This window comes from Canis lupus, chromosome 24 (genome assembly GCF_003254725.2).
Source record: "Canis lupus dingo isolate Sandy chromosome 24, ASM325472v2, whole genome shotgun sequence".
In the NCBI taxonomy this organism is placed as follows: Eukaryota; Metazoa; Chordata; class Mammalia; order Carnivora; family Canidae; genus Canis; species Canis lupus.
The window spans coordinates 35,973,226-35,993,665 of record NC_064266.1 but is presented as its reverse complement, the minus strand read 5'-3'; the positions used below and the strand labels follow the sequence as shown (position 1 = coordinate 35,993,665).

Below are 20,440 nucleotides of genomic sequence, written 5' to 3'. Positions count from 1 at the left end.
ATGCATGTACAACATATAACCCTTAAGACTTAAAAAACAATACACTGTTCTGCACTTGGCTTTTTTAAGCTAAGGATCTTAGCTTGGGGATCTTTCTGTAAGTAAGCACATGCATACATATGAGGAGTTTGAACCATACTCCATCATGCAGGTGTGCCATTATTTAACTGGAATGTAACCCTTTGTTGGTGACTGGTAGGTGCAGCCTAAATGAATAGCTTTGAATACATTCTTTTAATGTCAAGGGTATGTGTTACTGGATAACTATTATAATTTTTGAGCTGGTGGGGGGAGGTATATGTTCTTGAAATTATATAGGAATACAAACATACAATTTTTTCAAGGGATATCCCCTAGCTTTCATCTGATTTTCAAAGGAACCTATGATTCAGAAAGGATGAGAACCACCACTCTACAGGGTAAAAGCTGTTTTTTGTAACAAGGAGCTAATTTATCTGGGATCCCTCTGTCCCGTTTTGAGCTTCCATCTTCAGTAGCACCTCCACAGCACAGTTGGTCAGAGTACAGGTTTAGACCCTGGTTTCGAAAACTTGAACTCCCAACAGTGTAACCTTGGAAAGTTAACACCATCTTTCTCCAAGCCTCTGTTTCTTTATCTGCAAAATGGGAATGACTACCTCTCCCACAGGGGGTAGTGAATTTAATGAGACAGCACACAGTACACAGTACCAGAATGTCTGGTCCATGGCTGATGCTGTGGAGGATACCTTTCAGTTCTAGGACGGGCATTAAAAGAACTTCTAGCAAGAACTTCCTCCATATCCAAGCATAAAGATGCACTGGTAGTAGATGGGGTAGACTGCTGTTGAGGGAAGAGAGGAATAAAATACACAATTCAGATTGGTCTATTCTCCCTCCCAAAATATACTTCCATTTGGTTGGGGGTTTTTTTTGTTTGTTTTAGTTTCATTTATATAATCCCTATACCCAACATGGGGCTCAAACACTCAACCCCAAGATCAGATGCCTCTCTGAGCCTGCCAGGCACTCCCCATTTGTTATCTTCTTCATATGAAAGTTAATCAGCAAGAAGTGAGCCTTGGCTGACTCACAGGGATGCTTAGGGATTAATTCCGCATACCACCACCACTCCCTAACCAATGCTAAGTGCGGAGCCTGATGCTCTTTTTTTTTTAATGCACAAATGACATAGACTTTACATTAAATTTTTTTTTTTTTTTTTTTTTTACAAATGGAAGAGACCAAGCCAGGATGACTTCCCACAAGGAAGGGATCTAAGGGCTGCCCCACAAACTTCAGGCCACCACAGCTACTTCTTTCTCTTGTACCTATGAAGAGAATACACAGAGTAAAGACCAACTCCTGAAGCCAGGAAGAGGAAGGAGGAACTTTCCCATGAAAGATCCAATCCCAAACAGGCACAATCTTAGGTCCTGCAAAATGGCAAACATTACCTGGATTTAGACTTAAAGTTTCCTCCTCGTCTCTGGTGGGGCAGGCCCAACTGTTTCCTTTCTTCAAAAGAGGGGCTGCAGGTGAAAAGATGAGACACTGAAATGACAGCTAGATGGACAATGTCCCCCTGCCACCCCCACCCAGCTCCCATATGAAGCAGGAGCATCACTGAGGTACCCTCTTCAGGGCCATAAGTTCTAAGTCTGGTGTTTCCACCTGATAATAGGAGATTGTGGAAGTCAGGGCCCAGCCCTAAAAAAAGACTAGAAGCATTGTCTAGCCCCACCCTAACCCCAGCCCAGATGTTGCGGGCAGTAGGAGGTGTAACACATTCAAGAGTAACTCAGGATCTTTTGCCATTCTAGCTTTCCTGAGGGAAAGGTCTATTTCTGAATCAAAATGTACCATTTCACCTCCAAGGCAGGAGGGCCTGAACACTCTCCTCGTATTCTCACCCTGGGATCCAGAGATGGGCTTAGCTGGGGGTAAGGGGTCAGACAGGAACCCTTAAAATTATAAAGCTACAAGTATATGAGAATTGAAAGTGCAGAAGGAGGAAGAAGGTATACAGCTTTGATCAAAATACAAAGAGCCCCATGATGACTTAAAATCCTACCCAGCTCGATACTGTTTCAGGGCCTTCCTGCTTGTGTTGGTAAGTTCTTCATCAAATACAGATTTATTCACCTGCTTTTGTTTCTTGGCTGTGCACAAAAAGAAAGAGTTAGATAGGTCCTCTTTGGGCCAAGCTCCTAAATCCTATCTGTAAGCTCAGGGTAATGGTTTCGGGTTCAGTGGATGCTCTGGCCTGATAATTTACTGACATGGAAACAAGACATTGGATCCTAGCAGAAAAGGGATGAATTCAGAAGTGGCAGGTGTGATGAACCACTCCAAAGGATGACTGCAGAGTCCCAAAGCGAAAACAACTGAAACGTGAAACGGGCTGAAGACCAACTTGACTTCTTTCTACCCTGACCCACTCTTCCAAAGAGCAGTTTGTAAGACTAGGCTCCACAGTCAGAAAGGCCTAGGTTCCAGATCCTAGCTTTCCCCACTAACCGTGGGGTCACTTCACCACTTGAGAACCCCAAAACAGCTGTCTGTACTGGTACACACTCATTACTCAATATGGGCTCTTACTATTGAGTTTTCTCTCTAACCACAAGCAAACAAGAAGTTTCAGGGAGAACCTTCCTACCAGCTCCCATTGGCTCCCCATCTGCCTACCGGGGCCTCTTGCTGGCTCCTCCTCAGGCATTGCTCGGGCCCTCTTGGCTCTGCGATTCCTCTTGGCCAGCCGCTCAGCAAACATCTGTGCCTTGAGGATTTCAAACTGGGACCTTTCCTCTGCCTGGAAAAAAGGATGATGTGAGTATTCAACAGACCAAGAAGACCTGACCCAAGCCACTGGACAGGTACCCAGCTCCAGAGGGAAAGCCACTCACTGTCATCTCCCCCTTTTTCTTGGCATCCTTCATAAACTTCTTTCTCTTCTTCTTTCCTCTTAAGGCCAAGTCAAACTCCTGCAGAGCTTTGGCAACTAGGATGAGGAGAGAGTAAAAGATTTCAGGTACCATTTTATACCTTTTTTTTAAATGAAGTAGACCATATTTGAAATTAGTACATGAGATCTCCACAAATGAGAAGCAACAAATCACATCCTCTGCTGGTGGTTACCTCCATCTTACTGACATTTCTATTTCTCAATTTCACTATTTCTTGATTAATCCATTTGAAATATTTGTTATCTACCTCCTGCTGTGAAAGATGATTTGGTTCACTTACACTCCCAGACCTTCCTGCCATAGAGTTATAACTATGTTTAATACAGAAATTTCACGTATGCACCCTTTTTGTTCCATCAGATACAGGCAGTATTTTTTTTTTTTTTTTTTAAGATTTTAGTTTTTTAATCATGACAGAGAGAGGGAGAGGCAGACACAGGCAGAGGAAGAAGCAGGCTCCATGCAGAGAGCCTCACGTGGGACTTGATCCCGGGACTCCAGGATCACACCCTGGGCTGAAGGCGGCACCAAACTGCTGGACCATCGGGGCTGCCCACAGGCAGTATTTCTTAAATGGCTGGTACAACCTTATTGGAGGGTAATTTTGCACTCCCTAACAAAATAATAAATCCACATATCCTCTGACCTATAATTTCACTTTCAAGGATTTTCCTGCAAATCAAATACATTTGCTTAATTGTGAAAGGACATTTGTACAGTTACTCACTACATGTTTAAAATAGCAAAAGAGGGATCCCTGAGTAGCGCAGCGGTTTAGCGCCTGCCTTTGGCCCAGGGCGCGATCCTGGAGACCCGGGATCGAATCCCACGTCGGGCTCCCGGTGCATGGAGCCTGCTTCTCCCTCTGCCCCTCTCTCTCTCTTTCTCTCTCTATCATAAATAAATAAAAAATAAAATAAAATAAAATAGCAAAAGATTACAAACAATTTCAATGTCCCTCAACAGGGAATTAATTAAATATATTATAATCTATCCACATGATGGAAAACCATGCAGCCATTTAAAAAAAAAAAGGCAGCTACTGTATGTGCCTGTATAAAATCTAAACTACAAAATTAACTGGGAAAAAAAGTGTAGAAAAATGTGAATTTGTGTGATAAGAGGGAGGTGGGGAAGGCAAAGAATACACATATATTTTCCTGACCTACTTCTTTTTAAATTGTGGCAAAATAGAACATAAAATTTGCCATTTTATCAATTCTTTTTTATATTTATTTATTTGAGAGAGGAAATGTGGGCACACACAGGGGTGGGGCAGAGGCAGGGACAGTCTAAAGCATGCTCAATGCTAAGTGTGGAACCTGATGCTGGGCTCAATCCCATGACCTTGAGATCATGTCTTTTTTTTTTTTTTAAGATTTTATTTATTTATTTATTTATGATAGAGAGAGAGAGAGAGAGAGAGAGAGAGGCAGAGACACAGGAGGAGGGAGAAGCAGGCTCATGCAGGAGCCTGATGTGGGACTCGATCCCAGGTCTCCAGGATCAGGCCAAGGGCTGCAGGGCGGCGCTAAACCGCTACGCCACTGGGGCTGCCCTTGAGATCATGTCCTGAGCCTAAAACGAGATTTGGGCATTTACCTGACCACACCACCCAGGAGCCCCATACCCATTCTTAAGTACACAATTCAAGAGCATTAATTACATGCACAATATTGCACAACCATCACCGTGACCAGTTTCTGTAACAACTTCATCATCCCCAAACAGCAGCTCTGTAACCATTCCTAACTCTCTCCCCACAACCCCTGGTAATCTCTATTCTAATTTCTGCATCAATAGATTTGCCTCATTTAAATAGAATCATAGGGATCCCTGGGTGGCCCAGGAGTTTGGCACCTGCCTTTGGCCCAGGGCGCGATCCTGGAGACCCAGGATCGAGTCCCACATCGGGCTCCCGGTGCATGGAGCCTGCTTCTCCCTCTGCCTGTGTCTCTGCCTCTCTCTCTCTCTGTGACTATCATAAAAAAAAAAAAATAAATAAATAAATAAATAGAATCATAAATACTTGTCTGCTTGTGTCTGGATCACTTCATTTTGGTTCAGGCTTGCAGCACGTATCAACTTCATCATGGCTAAACCATATTCTATAATATGTGCATGCCACATTTTGTTGATCCATTCATCTACTGACAGGGGTCACTTCCATCCCTTGGCTACTATGAATAATGCTTCAGTGGTCACTGGCATACAAGTGCGCATCTGAGTCCCTATTCTGTTTTTTTCTGGGAACAGACCTAGCGTGCCCTTACTGGGTTCTATGAGAATTGTGTGTTCAGTTTTTTGAGGGACCTCTCCAACATACTTTTTTCCTTCTTCCTCTCTTCCTTGGTCTGGAACCAGCTTCTCTCAGGCTCATGGTTTGAGGCCTCCTTCCCCTTCTCTCTCTCAAGGAGCCGTTTTGCTGTGTTGATCTGTGGAGACAGCAAAAGATCAGCTCCATCTGATAATATGTAACCTGACAGCTGCAGGAAGGCACTGCCTACAAAGGTCTGGGGCTCTGAGGACATGCCTGGTGTGGACACCACACTTTGGCAGGGCAGAACTGGCAGGCACTGTGCGGCCTGCTTCCAGACCAGCCCGGTGGGCCCTAGCCCTCCGTGCAGCCCCACCTGGGCTTCTGACTGCTGCAGCTCTTTTTCCTCGGCCTCTAGCTGCAGAACTGCATACACATCCTTCTCCATCTTCTCAATCTTGTCCCGGAATTTAAGGATGACATCTCAAGGGAAGAGAACAATTTTTTTAAATTAGGATAAACTTTGTGTGACTGATAAGAATAATATAGATGTATATTTAGTGACAACAGAAAATTTGGGGTTTTTTGTGGATGACTTATCTGCTTCACAACACCTCCCACCCTATCCCACCCAAAGAGCCTGCTGCTCTTGGAATAAATTCTAAACTCCTAAGTGTGGCCCCTGCCTACCTTTCTGAGCCTCTATCTCTGCCTTGCTCACCATGCCCTGAGCCCTCCCTGGCTCTTCCTTCACTTTGACTCACACACCACGTCTGCTCCTGCCTCAGAGGCCTTGCCCTGGTTTTCTCTGCTTGGCACACTCTGTCTGCAGACCACTCACGGCTGCCTCATTCTTATCCAGGACTCAGCTCAAGTGCCATCTGTTCAGAGGCCTTTCCTATACAGCTTTTGAAAGCAGCGTCTCTCCTCCTGTCATTCTGGATCACATCTACTACCTTTATTGTCTTTTTTCCACCAGAGTCTCAGTTGTTTTGCTTCCTGCTATATCCCTAATACCTAGGATAGAATAAACAGTACTGGGCACTTGGTAGTCAGCTGATGGAATGAATTAAGTAAAAATGAAAAAAAAAAAAAGAAAAAAGATATTTATGAACAGAATAAAGATCTCAAAGGATATATGTGCATAAATGCTAACAGTGGTGAGCTCTCCCACATGCAATTATATTTTGGCTTTCATTTACTAATCACTAATACTGGATATATATTATTTTTATAATTATAAAAAACAATTTTTAAAAAAGATGTGCTTTAAAGGACCCCTACAGATGAGAGGAAAATGAATGAAAGATTCTAAAACAAGTAAACACTGACTTCTGCCCTCTACTGAAAGGAAGGGGGTGGTGATTAATAGGGATTTTGCCTCAGAAGAAGCCTTCTCTTCCCAAAGGTTGGAAAATAATCTGTGAGTGAAGCACTTGAGACACAAGTCTGTCACCGTTCCCTCTCACACAGAGAGAGACTGAAGACCATAGGGGCATGGTGAGACCGACCCAGGGACACTAAGCAAGGAAGTGGCAAGACTGGAGTTCAAATCCAGCTCCTGACTACTCCAACCTATCACCCTCTGCTCCTGGCTCTGTCCCACCCCAACCACTCAGAGCTGCTGCAATGTGCCTGCTCACCCTGGGGAAGTATCCGGGCCTTAACAGGGGCTTTGGCGGCTTTTACGATCTCCTTCAGCATCTTCCGCTCCTCTTCTCCCACCAGAGACACCGAGCGCCCAGCCCTACCAGCCCGAGCTGTTCGCCCCACCCGGTGGACATAATGCTTGATGGTGTTGGGCATCGTGAAGTTAATTACCTAGAAGGTCAAAGTCAGACCTGGGAGTTGCAGGGACATGGACACAAGAAGGCAAAAAGACTCCCACCAAAAGTTCAAGGAAGATGGGCTGCTCACCGTTTTGACCCCTTCAATGTCAAGTCCACGGGCTGCCACATCTGTGGCCACAAGGATGTCAATCTGTTCGTCCTTAAAGCGCCTGGAAATAGCCACAAACAGATGTTCACCTGGGTACTCAACCCCAAAAATGCTCCGTAGGAGCCTGAGCCAGCAGAGAAAACACAAATCCTTGTGGAGTCAAGCAGGAGCATACAGATTGTCATAGTGATAATCTAAATGAGATCCTAAACATCAGACCATCTAATAGCTACACAACACCTTAAACATCCTGTAATGTTTGTAGGACAAACATAGTTTGGTTTATACTACTTCAGCCTCAACTCCTACAAATATGAAAGTTCAGGAACCACAGAGCTAGATGGAAGGGAGTAGTCTATGCAAATGTCTCAGCATTCAAAGCAGCCTTTCCTTAAAAAAACAAAAAACAAAAATCTTTCAGCTGCCTATGATGAATGCAGATAGATGGAGAATTCTAAAAGGTCCCTCCTGGTCTACCAGCAGGACTCTATTCCATGAGAATTAAACAAGAAAACATGGAAAACACAGGACTCTGCCAAGTAAATGCTCAGGAAATAGTAGCTGGCTTTGATTTCTAATCTCGTTCCATCACCCTAGGTATGTCCCTTGCTCTGGAAAAGCTACAGAGAACAGAACATGTGCTGTGTCTTCCCAAGTCAGAATTTCTTGCTACGGCCCCACTCAGTGGCTCCAATACTCGAGCCCTGGGGCATGAGTGTCATCTTCTGCAAGACTACGAGGAATTCTGAAGGTACCTAAGACATAAACTTATAGCAGCTGGGACTAAAATCTTTAAAGTGGGGAACCACCATCTGCATCCCCTGCAATTGCTCTAACATAACCTCTGAGTGGTATCTTCCCTCCCAATGAGGGGAGCCCTCTCTGAAGGATGGGTGGGAGCCTCAGCCCCCTGAAGTTTACCGGAGGGCCTCTAGCCGCTGCGTCTGGGACAGGTTGCCATGGAGCTCGCCAACCTGCAGCCCCATGAGCCCCAGAAGGATGTGCATGCGGTGGGCCTGCTTCTTGGTCTGGGTGAACAGCATCACATGGTCAGTGAAGGTTCTTGTCAGAAGAGCTAGAGGGGAGAGAAGAGTGAGCTGGAAGTCACCTCCAGTACATATTCCCTCCCCACCTGTGAAGTGGCTGCTATGCCTGGCACTGGGGGAGATAGGCAAGGTCCCTGCCTTTTAAGGCTCACATTCCAGGGCAGAGAAGACAAGCCAATTCCCAATTCCCAAGGGTGATAAATGCTGTGAGACAGTGAAGGGAAGATGGGGAGGCAGCTTTAGAGATGGCCTCTCTAAAGACATGTTAGGCTGAATGACAGAGCAGGCTCACTCACAAGATTTGGGGGAAGATTTCAGGCAGAGGAAGGAGCAAATGTGAAGGCCCCGAGGCAGGACAAGCTTGGTAGGTCTGAGACAATATAAACAGGAGAGTATGGCAGGGCACCAAAGCTGAAGACTCCAGGCAGGCAGGGGCCAGGTCCCAGAGGGCTGTACAGGACTCACTGGGGAGTGTGGACTGTGGTCTGAGAACAATGGGAGACACTCGACAGTAAATGGAAAGGTAACATGAGTGAATGTTCACTTGTAAATGATCGTTTTCAATGATCTGTAGTGTGAACAACTGGTTACCAAGGACAAGAGTGGGAGAAGAGCCAAGTACAAGGCCACTGCAGTATTCAGGCAGGAAAGGCAGCAGCTTGAACCAAATGCAAGAGGGGGGAAGTGGCTGGGCATTCAGCAGGACCTAAGGAGGACTGGACAATGGTAGGGAGATAAGCAGACAGAAGAAATGGCCAAAGTGGCAGAGTACATTAACGGCAGTACCACGCAACACGTCAGGGGAGCCTGACAGAAGAGGTACCAGGCAACACCCAGCCACTTGAGTGGGCCATCCATGAGGCCAAGGGAGTCCAGCAGGCCCCTGCCCAGTCCCTCCCTGGGCTTTCACCTGCCACAATGGCTTCCCGGTCCCCTTCCCGATTCGGCCGGATCCGGACAAACTCCTGCCGCAGGAACGGGGCCACATCTGTGTTGCTATTCACAAATATTCGGACAGGATTCTTCAAGGAAACAGAAGCCAGATCTTTTACCTGCCCAGCACAAACACAGGATGCTGCTCACTGGCCTGCCAGGAGACGGTACGGAGTGGGGGTGGAGGCAAGCCATACTTGCCCTAGATCACCCCCTGCAGCCCAGCCTGGGTCCTCTGCATCCCTCCATTCATTCACCCCACCAAGCAGAATTCCTGTGGCCCACCTCATCTGTCATGGTGGCTGAGAAGAGCATGGTCTGGCGGTGGTGGGAACACATCCGGATGATCTCCTTCATCTGTTCTTCAAAGTACTCATCCAGCATCCTGACGAGCAGGGAGAGGGAATCAAGAGAAATGGACTGAGCTTGCATCTGTCACAATCATAGGCAGAAAACATGAGACAAGCCGAAGTTCTGATGTTGTAACTGGTTATGTCTCAGGCTCATTTATTTATTTATGTGTTAATATTGTAGTTTACCCTTCCACCAAGATTCATCAGAAACTAGCATTTGGCCACATTTCCTGTATCTTTTTTTTTTTTTCTTTTGCTAAACTATATACAAATAAGTTGCAAACATCACAACACCTTACCCCTATTTCAGCACACCTTGTAAACTTTTTTTTTTTTTTAAGATTTTATTTATTTATTCATGAAAGACCACAGAGAGAGAGAGAGAGAGAGGCAGAGACACAGGCAGAGGGAGAATCAGGCTCCATGCAGGGAGCCCAAAGTGCAATTCGATCCGGGGTCTCCAGGATCATGCCCTGGGCTGAAGGCGGTGCTAAACCGCTGAGCCACCTGGGCTGCCCTCAGCACACCTTCTACATAACCACATCATCACACTCAAAACATTTAAGTGTCTGAGTAATACTTGAAGTACAAGTCCAAATTCAAATATCCCTAACTATCCCCAAAATGTCATCTTATAGCTAAATTTTGTTTTAATCCAAGAAACCAAAATTCCTATGCTTTAGTCCCCCTTGAGCTAGAGAAGTCTCCTCAATCTTTTCCACATCCTGTCTGCTTATTTTCCAGGGAAAGGATTCATAAGAACGTGCAGAGGTGCAGTTGTATCAGGAGATGGAGACCATCCGTTTGGCCCAGTTCCACTGAACTGAGTTTGAGCACATGGTAAGGTGGTATCTACCAATTCTCTTCACTATAAAGGAATCTTTTTCTCCTTGTAGGTAATATTACTCAGTAGGTTTACTTTGACTGCAATTTGTTCAGCTGACCAACCGCATTTCGTTATCATGTTCCTTGATCTCCTTTTTTTTTTTAATTTTTTTTTTAATTTATTTATGATAGTCAGAGAGAGAGAGAGAGGCAGAGACACAGGCAGAGGGAGAAGCAGGCCCCATGCACCGGGAGCCCGACGTGGGATTCGATCCCGGGTCTCCAGGATCGCGCCCTGGGCCAAAGGCAGGCGCCAAACCGCTGCGCCACCCAGGGATCCCTGTTCCTTGATCTCCTTAATAGGAAACGTCCACAACCTTTCTTGGTCGTCTGTGATATTAACATTTTTTAAAGAATATAATTCCTTTCCCCTTAAAACCTAAATCAGACCATGTTCCCTTTGCTCAAAATATCTCCTTTACCTCCGTCAGGACTCAAGAATGGTTCATTTGCTCTGGGGGAATCAGTTAATTCCACACTTACTGAGCATGTGCTAGACACTAGACACAACCCTGGGCACAGAGCAGCAAGCAACAAAGCTAGCCCTTCACAAATATGTTCCAGGGGAGAGGAGGGACACAAACACCACAGAAGCATTCAAGTGACAATGAAGGAGGTTGGAGAGGCATAGTACCTCAGAGAAAGGAAAGGAGGAAGTGTTATAGACAGTGAGGGTAGGGATTACTTAAAAAATTTTTTAATCTTAAAAAAAAAAAAGAATCTAAATAATATTTCCAAATCTCAGGAGGTGGCAGAGCCAGAATTGGATCTACCCTCCCTCTTAACCATCACATTACAGAGACAGAAAAAAAGCAGGATAATCCAGACCAATGATAAACAGAGGTCCAAGTGTGAGCTGCTGAACTGGCATCATACAAATGGCTATGGCAAGATTGATGTAGAATAATGCAGTGGCAGGTTCTCTTCTACGGTGTGGCCCACAGGACCCCAGAGCACTGGGGGCCCTGCCACTTCAGGTATACCTGTCAGCCTCATCCAGGATGAGCACCTCAATACTGCTCAGGTGGAAGGAAGGACAGTTGTGGAGATGATCGATGAGCCGGCCTGGGGTGGCAATGAGGATGTCAGGCGCTGCTCTAAGAGCTGCTTCCTGAGACTTCACATCCAGGCCTCCTGCAGAGAAAAGCCCCGCCAGGTGGCTGATTCAGTCAGCTGTTCAACAGCACGGACTGGGCCCTGCCACCTGCCACATCCCATGCCAGATGCAGGGGAAACAGCAGAGAACAAGACTCACAGAGGCCCTGCTTAGGAAGATTTTACACGATATTGGGATAGACAGATTATTTCATCACAACTGTTCTAAGTGTAAAAAAAGATTACACGAAGGCACTTCAGAACAGAAGGATTCAGACACACAGGACCAACAGAAGCAGCTGTGAAAGCAAATCACTTCTCCATCACCTTTGCCTTCCCACTGCATGGGGAGGTTCCATGAAGGTTAAAGAATAGTATCGTGGAACATCATTAGAAAAATTCTGCCCCGGATGATACCTGATTCTTTATTTATACAAAACACAAGCGACATTCTAAATTTGTTCAGTACCAAGAAAATATTTTTGCTCTGAATTTTGAAGTTTCATTTTTTTTACGGCTGGTTAAATCACTGTTAAACCTCTCCTCTCCCCCAACTCTCTACTCTGAAAACACCTCATCTGGTTTTTCAGTAAGTTTAATCACAGGAAGGCTTTCCTGGCACTGTTATCCTCAGATGGTGGAGCACACCCACCCTCCACCACTTCAGTCTCCCAGGGGCTGCCAGACACTCACCCACGGCCAGGCAGGTGGTGATGTTGCAGAACTGAGCCAGCTGCTTGGTGACAGAGTGCACCTGGATGCCCAGTTCTCGGGTGGGAACCAGCACGAGCACACGGGTGACAGGAGACTGGCGGGGTTTGTAGATCAGACGCTCCAGGACAGGCAGGGCAAAAGCAGCAGTTTTACCTGGAGGGAAAGGCAGTAGGAAACAGTGACAGGGGCTTCAGTCCCTTCAAGGTTTGAGTTTTCACTTGAAGCCAAAAAACATACATATCTGCTCAGGGGGAAATGAAGCAATGTTTTTTTTTCCATTAAAGCTTTTCTTATGCTTTTAAAACCACAGGGTCAATGTAAAAACTCTGAGAAGTACAAAGAAATATGAAAATAATAAAAATCATCCACAATGCAGCCAACCAGAAATAAACATGAACATAATGGTATCTGTATTACCAATATTTTTCTTAATAGATAGAAATATACAAATGAAAGATGTAATACAATAACACTATATATTCTGTTCAGTAATCTCCCTTCAGAAAAACCATAACGGAGGCACATGGCTGGCTTAGTTGACAGAGCATGCAGTTCTTGATCTTAGGGTTGTGAGTTTGAGCTTAGTTTTGAGTTAAGCATTGGGTGTAGAGATTACTTAAAAAAAAAAATTCCTGCTTCTTTAAATATTCTTTAATTTTTAATAGTTTATAATATTCTATCATGTGACTTTCTACTCCATAATTAACTGTACTCATATACAACACCATGATGAACATCTGTTTCACAAAATCTATTCCTACTGTGGCACCTGGGTGATGGTTGGTTGGTTGGGTGTCTGACTTGATTTTGGATCAGGTCATGATCTCAAAGTCATGGAATCAAGCCCCACATTAGGCTGTCTACTCTCATCAGGGAGTCTGATAAGGATTCTTTCTTTCCTGCTCCCTCTCTGCCCCCTCCTTAAATTAAAAAAAAAAAAAAAAAAAAAAAAGACACTTTACTCCTATTATGGCAGGAAGAGGACATGGTCATAGAGACATCCAATTCAGATAGTTTCAGGTCACAGATTTCAGGGGGGTCTCATGAAGTTCATCTTTATTTATACATAAACCCCAGTCATAGGAGTAAAGATTTTATGAAAGGAATATTCACAACATTGTATATTAGTACAATTAATTATAGAATAGAAATAGTTACATAATAAAATACTATACAACCATTTTTAAAAAGCGAAGAGCATTTAAAGAAATATGAAAATAGGGATCCCTGGATGGCGCAGCGGTTTGGTGCCTGCCTTTGGCCCAGGGCGCGATCCTGGAGATCCGGGATCGAATCCCACGTCAGGCTCCCGGTGCATGGAGCCTGCTTCTCCCTCTGCCTGTGTCTCTGCCTCTCTCTCTCTCACTGTGTGCCTATCATGAATAAATAAAAATTTAAAAAAAATAAAAATAAAAATAAATATGAAAATATATGTTGAGATTTTTTTTTAAGATTTTGTATTTATTTATTCACGAGAGATACAGAGACAGAGGCAAAGATACAGGCAGAGGGAGAAGCAGGCTCCATGCAGGCAGCCTGATGTGGGACTCAATCCCAGGTCTCCAGGATCATGTCCTGAGCCAAAGGCAGATGCTCAACCATTGAGCCACCCAGGCGTCCCTATGTTGAGGTTTTTTAAAAAAGAAATTAATAGGGACGCCTGGGTGGCTCAGCAGTTGGGTGCCTGCCTTCGGCCCAGGGCATGATACTGGAGTCCTGGGATCGAGTCCCACTTTGGGCTCCCTGCATGGAGCCTGCTTCTCTCTCTGCCTGTGTCTGTGCTTCTCTCTCTGCCTGTGTCTCTGCCTCTCTCTCTCTCTGTGTCTCTCATGAATAAATAAAAATATTTTTAAAAAATAAATTAACAGAATATATAATGTTATTGCATTATAATTTATACTTGCATATTTAACAAAGTGGGCCTTGGGTAAATCAACACCCTCCTCCTGCCTCCTCCTCTCCCCTTCTCCCAAGTCACTATCCTTTTTACCTGTCCCAGTGGCTGCACAGGCACAGATATCCTTCCCCAACAGACCCACAGGTATGCATGCCTTCTGGATTGGGGTGGGCTGTTTGAAGCCCATGGCTGTAATGGCCTGAAGAGAAAAAAGACAGGGTTAGACAGGAAGGGGAGGAGTTGTCTCAGCATGAAACAAACACATCAGGTTTCCAAACTATGTGGTAGACCTGTTCTAGGCATTGAGATACAGCAGTGAACCAAAAAAATAAAAACCCTGCTCTTGACAATCTTACAATCTGGGAAGAAAAAAGACCAAAAACCATCATGTGCTGTATGGAGAAAACCACAGCAGTCAAGGGTGCCAGAGATGAGTACAGTTTACAGTAGGGTCAGCGAAAGTCTCACTGAACAGAGGATACTTAGTAGATCCCTGAAAGAGGTGAGGAACACCCCAACCATATTACTGGAAAAACATTCCAGGCAGAGGGGACAATAAATGCGAAGGCCCTGAAGAAGAAAATGCCTCACCTGTTTAAGGGCCAGGGAGGAGGCCAATGTGGCCAGAACAGAATGAGTGCTAGGAGACACCACCAGAGTAGATCAGAACTTTTTAAGAGGGTTCTCTGGCAGCTGTGTGGACAACAGAATTTAGGGAGGCAAAGAGCCCAGTTTGGGGCAGGGAGCCTAGTTAAGGGGTGACTGCAATAATCCCATGGTTGCCAAAAGAAGCCACTACCTTCAGAAGAGGGCGGGAAAGGTTCATGTCCTGGAATGAGAGGTTTTCATCATACTGAGATGCATCTTCAAAAAATCCTCCTGTTTCCTACACGAGGAAATCAAAGACAGAATGCGAATTCAGCAAAACAGGACCCAGGAAAATAACTGGCCTTAAAATCCTGTCAGGTTGCAAAAACACGTCGCATGCTGCTTTCCATGCTCATGCTCACCTGTCCTTTCTTCTTCTTCTTCCGCTCCTTTACTTTGAGTGTATCTGTGGAGAAAAACAGGGCTTGTACTTACTGGGTATTTATAATCTGCGAGACGCTGTCCTAAGTGCTTTCTGTGGATACCTCACCAAAACCACACAACAGCTTGAGGGAGCTACTGTCAGTATTCTCATTTGACAGTGAAGACACTGTGCAGCAAGCTCGGAAAGTTCCAGAAACCAGGCTCTCAACCACTGTACATATCATCATGCATGTGCCCTCATTTCTGCAAGAAATATTTATGGAGCACCTGCTACATGGCTGGGCCCATCTGAGGTGGGATGTGGGGGACCTATCATCCCAAATAAGTCTGAATCTTAGAGATGCCAGCAGCTACATGGGGCAGGACGATATGGGTACAGTCTGCCTGCAAAGAAGAACAACCCTAACACAAGCCCAAGAGAAAGAGAAGCTAGGAGTTCCATATGGAGATCTTAAATGTGACCATGTAGCAGAACATAGGAAATCCTACAAAGGAAAGGAGGACTCTTTCCAATCTCCTGCCTCTGTTTCTAATAGCACCTCTGTAGCACCCACCTGCTTTGGTGAGGATGTTCTCATCAGCTGACGAGTAATCAGTCTCTGAGTCTTCATCTTCTGGACCTTCCTCATCTTTCCCTTCATGGTCTTCCTGCTCCTCCAGTTCAGAGCCTTCCTTTGCTTCTTTCTCCTCGGACTTCCCAGACTTGGCTTCTTTATCCTGGAGAAAATATATAATAAAGCAAGGCAACTACAGACTTCAAGAAATCCAGAACCTCTGAAGAGCAACACTATGCTCTCCAGCTGGGGAAGAATGCTATGTGGACTCTCAGTGATTATTAACAACAGATACAGAGAAGCCCGTCTGCACCGCCGCACTCCAATTCAGACTGAAAGAAAAATGGTGGGGCCACTTGGAGGGCAAAGCTTGGGGCTTTCTGCAGGGCAGTACCTGCTTTGCTTTCTCACCTCTGTTTTCCTTTTCTTGCGAACTTTCTCAATCTTCTCATCTAATGTGGTGGCTGCCCTCTGCAGATTAAAATAGATGAATAAGAAACATATATGGGAAAGAGACAAGGGTTTCTGTGAGGGTTGGTTCTCTAGTGTTAATATAGAAGAGGCTTGTCTATCCTTGGACAGATTAACCAAACAATAGATCATTCACTACAACGATAAAACAACATAACAAACAGGTGTGAAAAATCTTTACCTGGAACCTGGAACATCCACATTTCAGTTCAGAAAGTGTTTACTATTTAGAAGAATATAATTAGCAAGAGATGTCACATTTATATCTGAATGCTACTTCCCCTTATCAATCAGACAAAATGGAGCCTATCGGTTAAATTCTAAAATCAAAGCAGATTCAGGTAGCAATGCTGGATACCGCTAAAACTTTAGAAAGAGAAAGTAATGGCAGGCCTCCTTTACATATGCTCAAAGCATCCTGAACTGCCACGGTATTTCCACAATTATAATTAACTGTGTCATTACTTATCTTCTACCCTGCTGGACTGTAAGTGTTATAAGACCACGTCTTTAATTACAGGGGGTCTATATGCCAGGACCTGGGAACAAATGTAACATTCATTCAGTGTACCTGGAGTGAACTTTCATCAAAACATGGCACAGGAAAACAAACACTTCATAATTAACTTGAAAAAGGAAAATTCCTCTGGCATCCTCTGAAAAAATACTGAAAGGGGGGAAAAAATCACAAAGAAATCCTGTCCAGGGATGTCTGGGTGGCTCAGTGGTTAAACATCTGCCTACGGCTCAGATTATGATCCCAAGGTCCTGGGATAGAGGCCCACAATGGGTTCCCTGCAGGGAGCCTGCATATCCCTCTGCCTGTGTCTCTGCCTCAATCTCTGTGTCTCTCATGAATAAATAAAATCTTTTTTTTTTTTTTTTTAATAAATAAAATCCTAAAAAAAAAAGAAAGAAATCCTGTCCAGGTGACCGTGAAGAGGCAATGCTGGTTTATTTTCATCAGAACCACCCACAGAGTCTGGAGTAAATAGCTCTAAGCAGGCAGTATTTCTCTTTGAGGCCCATAGAATAGAAAATAATGTTGATGCATCTCCTAGATCGCTCACCAGATTCAAAGGAAAACATGGGATCTTGGCAAATAAGTAGGCGACAGTGACATTTGTGGCAGCTTTTGCTATGCTGGGTGGGAACCAGGGACTCTAAACAGTGAGGCCACATGAGATCACCTGGCAAGTGACAGAATAACAGTATCCATGGGGCAAATCAAAAACACTACTACCAAGGGTACATGCTAGACTGTTTTGTTACAAACTAACGTAACCAAGGTTCCTCTCTAGTGTTTGTTTTTTTTTTTTTGTAAGATTTATTTTTATTTATTTATGATAGACATAGAAAGAGGCAGAGACAGAGGCAGAGGGAGAAGCAGGCTCCATGCCAGGAGCCCGACGCGGGACTTGATCCTGGGACTCCAGGATCGCGCCCTGGGCCAAAGGCAGGCGCGAAACCGCTGAGCCACCCAGGGATCCCCCCTCTCTAGTTTTTGAAACAGGAAGGAACACCTAAAAAAAAAAGACCATTTTAACATAGCTATGCCCATTATTTTTAAGTCAAACAATTTATATGTAATGTTTGGTATTCTAAAACTATCAGACCAGTATTATCTGATTTCCTCTAAAACTTTTTTTCCCACATTTTAGTGTGTATAATATCAGGAAAGGTCTCCCTTAATATATATATTGAAGTCCCCTCCTCCAGGAAAAGCTGTCATGGACATCTTCCAATGAAGGAAATAAGATATTTTTATTATTTCAAAATATCATCTGTAGGGGCACCTGGGTGGCTCAGTGGGTTAAGTGTCTGTCTTTGGCTTGGGTCATGATCCCAAGGCCCTGGCCCTGCTTTTCCCTCTCTCTTTGCCCCTCCCCTCACCCCACCCTCGTGCTTTTTCACTCTCTCTCAAATAAATATTTAAAAAAATATATCTGGAGATCAATTAACGTGTTTGTTTTTTTTGTTTTTTGTTTTTTTTTTTTAATTTTTATTTATTTATGATAGTCACAGAGAAAGAGAGAGAGAGGCGGAGACATAGGCAGAGGGAGAAGCAGGCTCCATGCACCAGGAGCCCGATATGGGATTCGATCCCGGGTCTCCAGGATCGCGCCCTGGGCCAAAGGCAGGCGCTAAACCATTGCGCCACCCAGGGATCCCAATTAACGTGTTTGTAACTAGTCTGTAATAAATCTATGTTGTAACATTTTACACTTTGGTTTTCATCAAGACTGGGGTTATTTGTGACTGCTTTTCCCCACTCCATCAAAACTACACCATATATTTCCAAGAATTCCAGCATTTGCTGCATGTAGGCAGATGGCAAAAAGCAGTGAGGTGAAATCCTGAAACCTACTGTCCAACCTCTTCAACAGCCCACGGCCTAGAACTGCCTATCACACTGTCTGTTCTCACCTTCTTCTTGAGCTGGCTCATGACATCAGCCATGGCCCAGCTGCCATCATATGCCCCCTCCTTCTCAGTGAAAACGAAGTCAGGGTTGAAATCGGCACTGCGGTTCTTCTGCAAGGCTTTCTGCTTTCTGCCCAGGACAACGGGCCCCTGGGAAGAGGAAGAAACAGGATGACTATGGTGTTGAAGTCAGAAAGAAACAGAACAGGAACCTCCAATTGTTGTGGGAGACTTAAATATGGATCTCTCAGTAAGTGACCGATTAAGCAAACAAAAAAATAAGCGTCTGCAGAAAATCTGAAAAGCACAATCAACAAGCTTCATTCCCATGAATATATAGGCAACCCTATACAGACCACTAGAAAGCATGAATTCTGAACAAACACGGAATAGGTACAAAAACTTATCACACAGGAGGCCTTTAAGCAAATCTTCAAAAGGTTTCAAAGAATATCATACAGACTCTTCTCTTTCGGCAATTCAACTACGTTAGGAAACAATGGCAAAAACGCATACAACTAAAAACAGGAAAGGAAGGAAGGCTAGTTGAATGAGACCTTCTGAGACTAGAAAGTGCTACACTGACTTTTTTTCCCCTCACTCAAGTTAAACAATCTGGTAAGAACTCTCACCCTAAAGTTTATTATTAGTAATGATCACATATCGTTTCTCAGGTACTAGCTGAACTATTGATAACTGTACAGCACTTCATATTTTGATTTTTCATCATTTGCCGTATTTTTGCTCCAGTCCTTTTTTACGATAGTTTTCCATTTGAGAAAGGAAAAGATCATTCTAGTTGCCAGATAGAGAATACACTGGGGTGAGGGCAAGAGAAAGGGCTGGAGCCCAGGTACCTTAGGATGCTGGGTGGCAGTGGCCTGGGCTAGGGTGGGCTAGGGGAAAGGGGGAGAAGTTAAAGAGAGATTCCCCAGCTAGCCTGCACAAAACTGGAGGAGAGTGAGAAGGAAAAAGCTGCCAAGGATGCCGCTTAGGTTTCTGGCTTCAGATGGAGCACTCTGGGAAGGTGAGAGAGACCCGGGTCCAGCTTTGGTGAAGCTGGATTCGTGGAGGCCATGGGACGCCGGGGTGGAGGTGTCTGTAGGCAGATGAGGCCACAGTGGGGCAAACACCTAGGCTGGATTTTTGTAGGGTGAGCATATTTTTCATGATACTGTTCCTTTTAATTGCCACACTGCTGAATGTCTGTAACGCTCCCACCGAGGATAAGCTTCAGGGGAGTGCTGTCCTTGCCCACCCTGCTCACTGCTGTGTCCCAGACGCTGAACAGTAGGTGCAGCCTACAGACACCTCCACCTGCATACCCGATGGCCTCCACGTCAGTAAATACTGGCTTAAGGAACGAACCCCTGATCAGGATCCACGACTGGCTTCGCCCCCCGGATCTCTATTCAACACCAGTTCAGTGAATCGGTACTGACTTCGCCAAGACGACACAGCATGTTACCGGCACAGGCGCGGAGGGGAAGAAAAGCTAGCGGCGAACAAGCTGAGGAAGACCTTGGGGTCACCTTCGCGGGACACTCGCCGGGCTGGCAGCAGGATGCTGCGGAGTTGGGGGCTGGGGCCCGAGGAATCACGGGGAAGGGGGGCAGTCACGGATATCCGACGGCACGCCGCCGCGCCCCCAACCCCGAGCGGCTCATACCTCCTCCTCCTCGTCCCCGGAGTCAGACTCAGGATGCCCCGGCACGTCGTCATCTTCGCCTATGGTCCCGATCAACCCCAGCTCCTCGAGCATGCTGCCGCAGCGCCACTTCCGGGAAGCAGCTCGCGCGCAGCCCGGCCCTTACTTTCCGACGGCCTCCTCGTCGTCACTGCGCATGTGCCAGCGACATCACTTCCGCTTGGGGCGGAACCTGCGGCTCTCCCTCC

General features: G+C 45.2%; 1 protein-coding gene across 2 annotated transcripts; it reads right to left on the bottom strand.

The window, feature by feature from the left end:
• Positions 1–1,125: 1,125 nt before the first annotated feature.
• Positions 1,126–20,400, bottom strand: DDX27 (DEAD-box helicase 27). Of its 2 annotated transcripts, XM_025470373.3 has the most exons (22): positions 20,214–20,400; positions 18,548–18,694; positions 16,061–16,120; positions 15,650–15,812; positions 15,074–15,117; positions 14,863–14,949; positions 14,157–14,262; positions 12,146–12,319; positions 11,341–11,491; positions 9,405–9,504; positions 9,097–9,238; positions 8,483–8,671; positions 8,062–8,215; positions 7,120–7,201; positions 6,846–7,023; positions 5,579–5,685; positions 5,272–5,380; positions 2,886–2,980; positions 2,668–2,791; positions 2,054–2,141; positions 1,437–1,511; positions 1,126–1,310 (listed from the first exon to the last, which is right to left on the bottom strand). In XM_025470373.3, the coding sequence occupies exons 1-22, from the start codon at positions 20,304–20,306 to the stop codon at positions 1,292–1,294; spliced, it is 2,487 nt and encodes an 828-aa protein (XP_025326158.1). In that variant the 5' UTR covers positions 20,307–20,400; the 3' UTR covers positions 1,126–1,291. The 2 variants fall into 2 exon arrangements, with proteins under 2 accessions (XP_025326158.1, XP_025326159.1); XM_025470374.3 differs by lacking the exon at positions 8,483–8,671.
• Between the last annotated feature and the right edge of the window lie 40 nt (positions 20,401–20,440).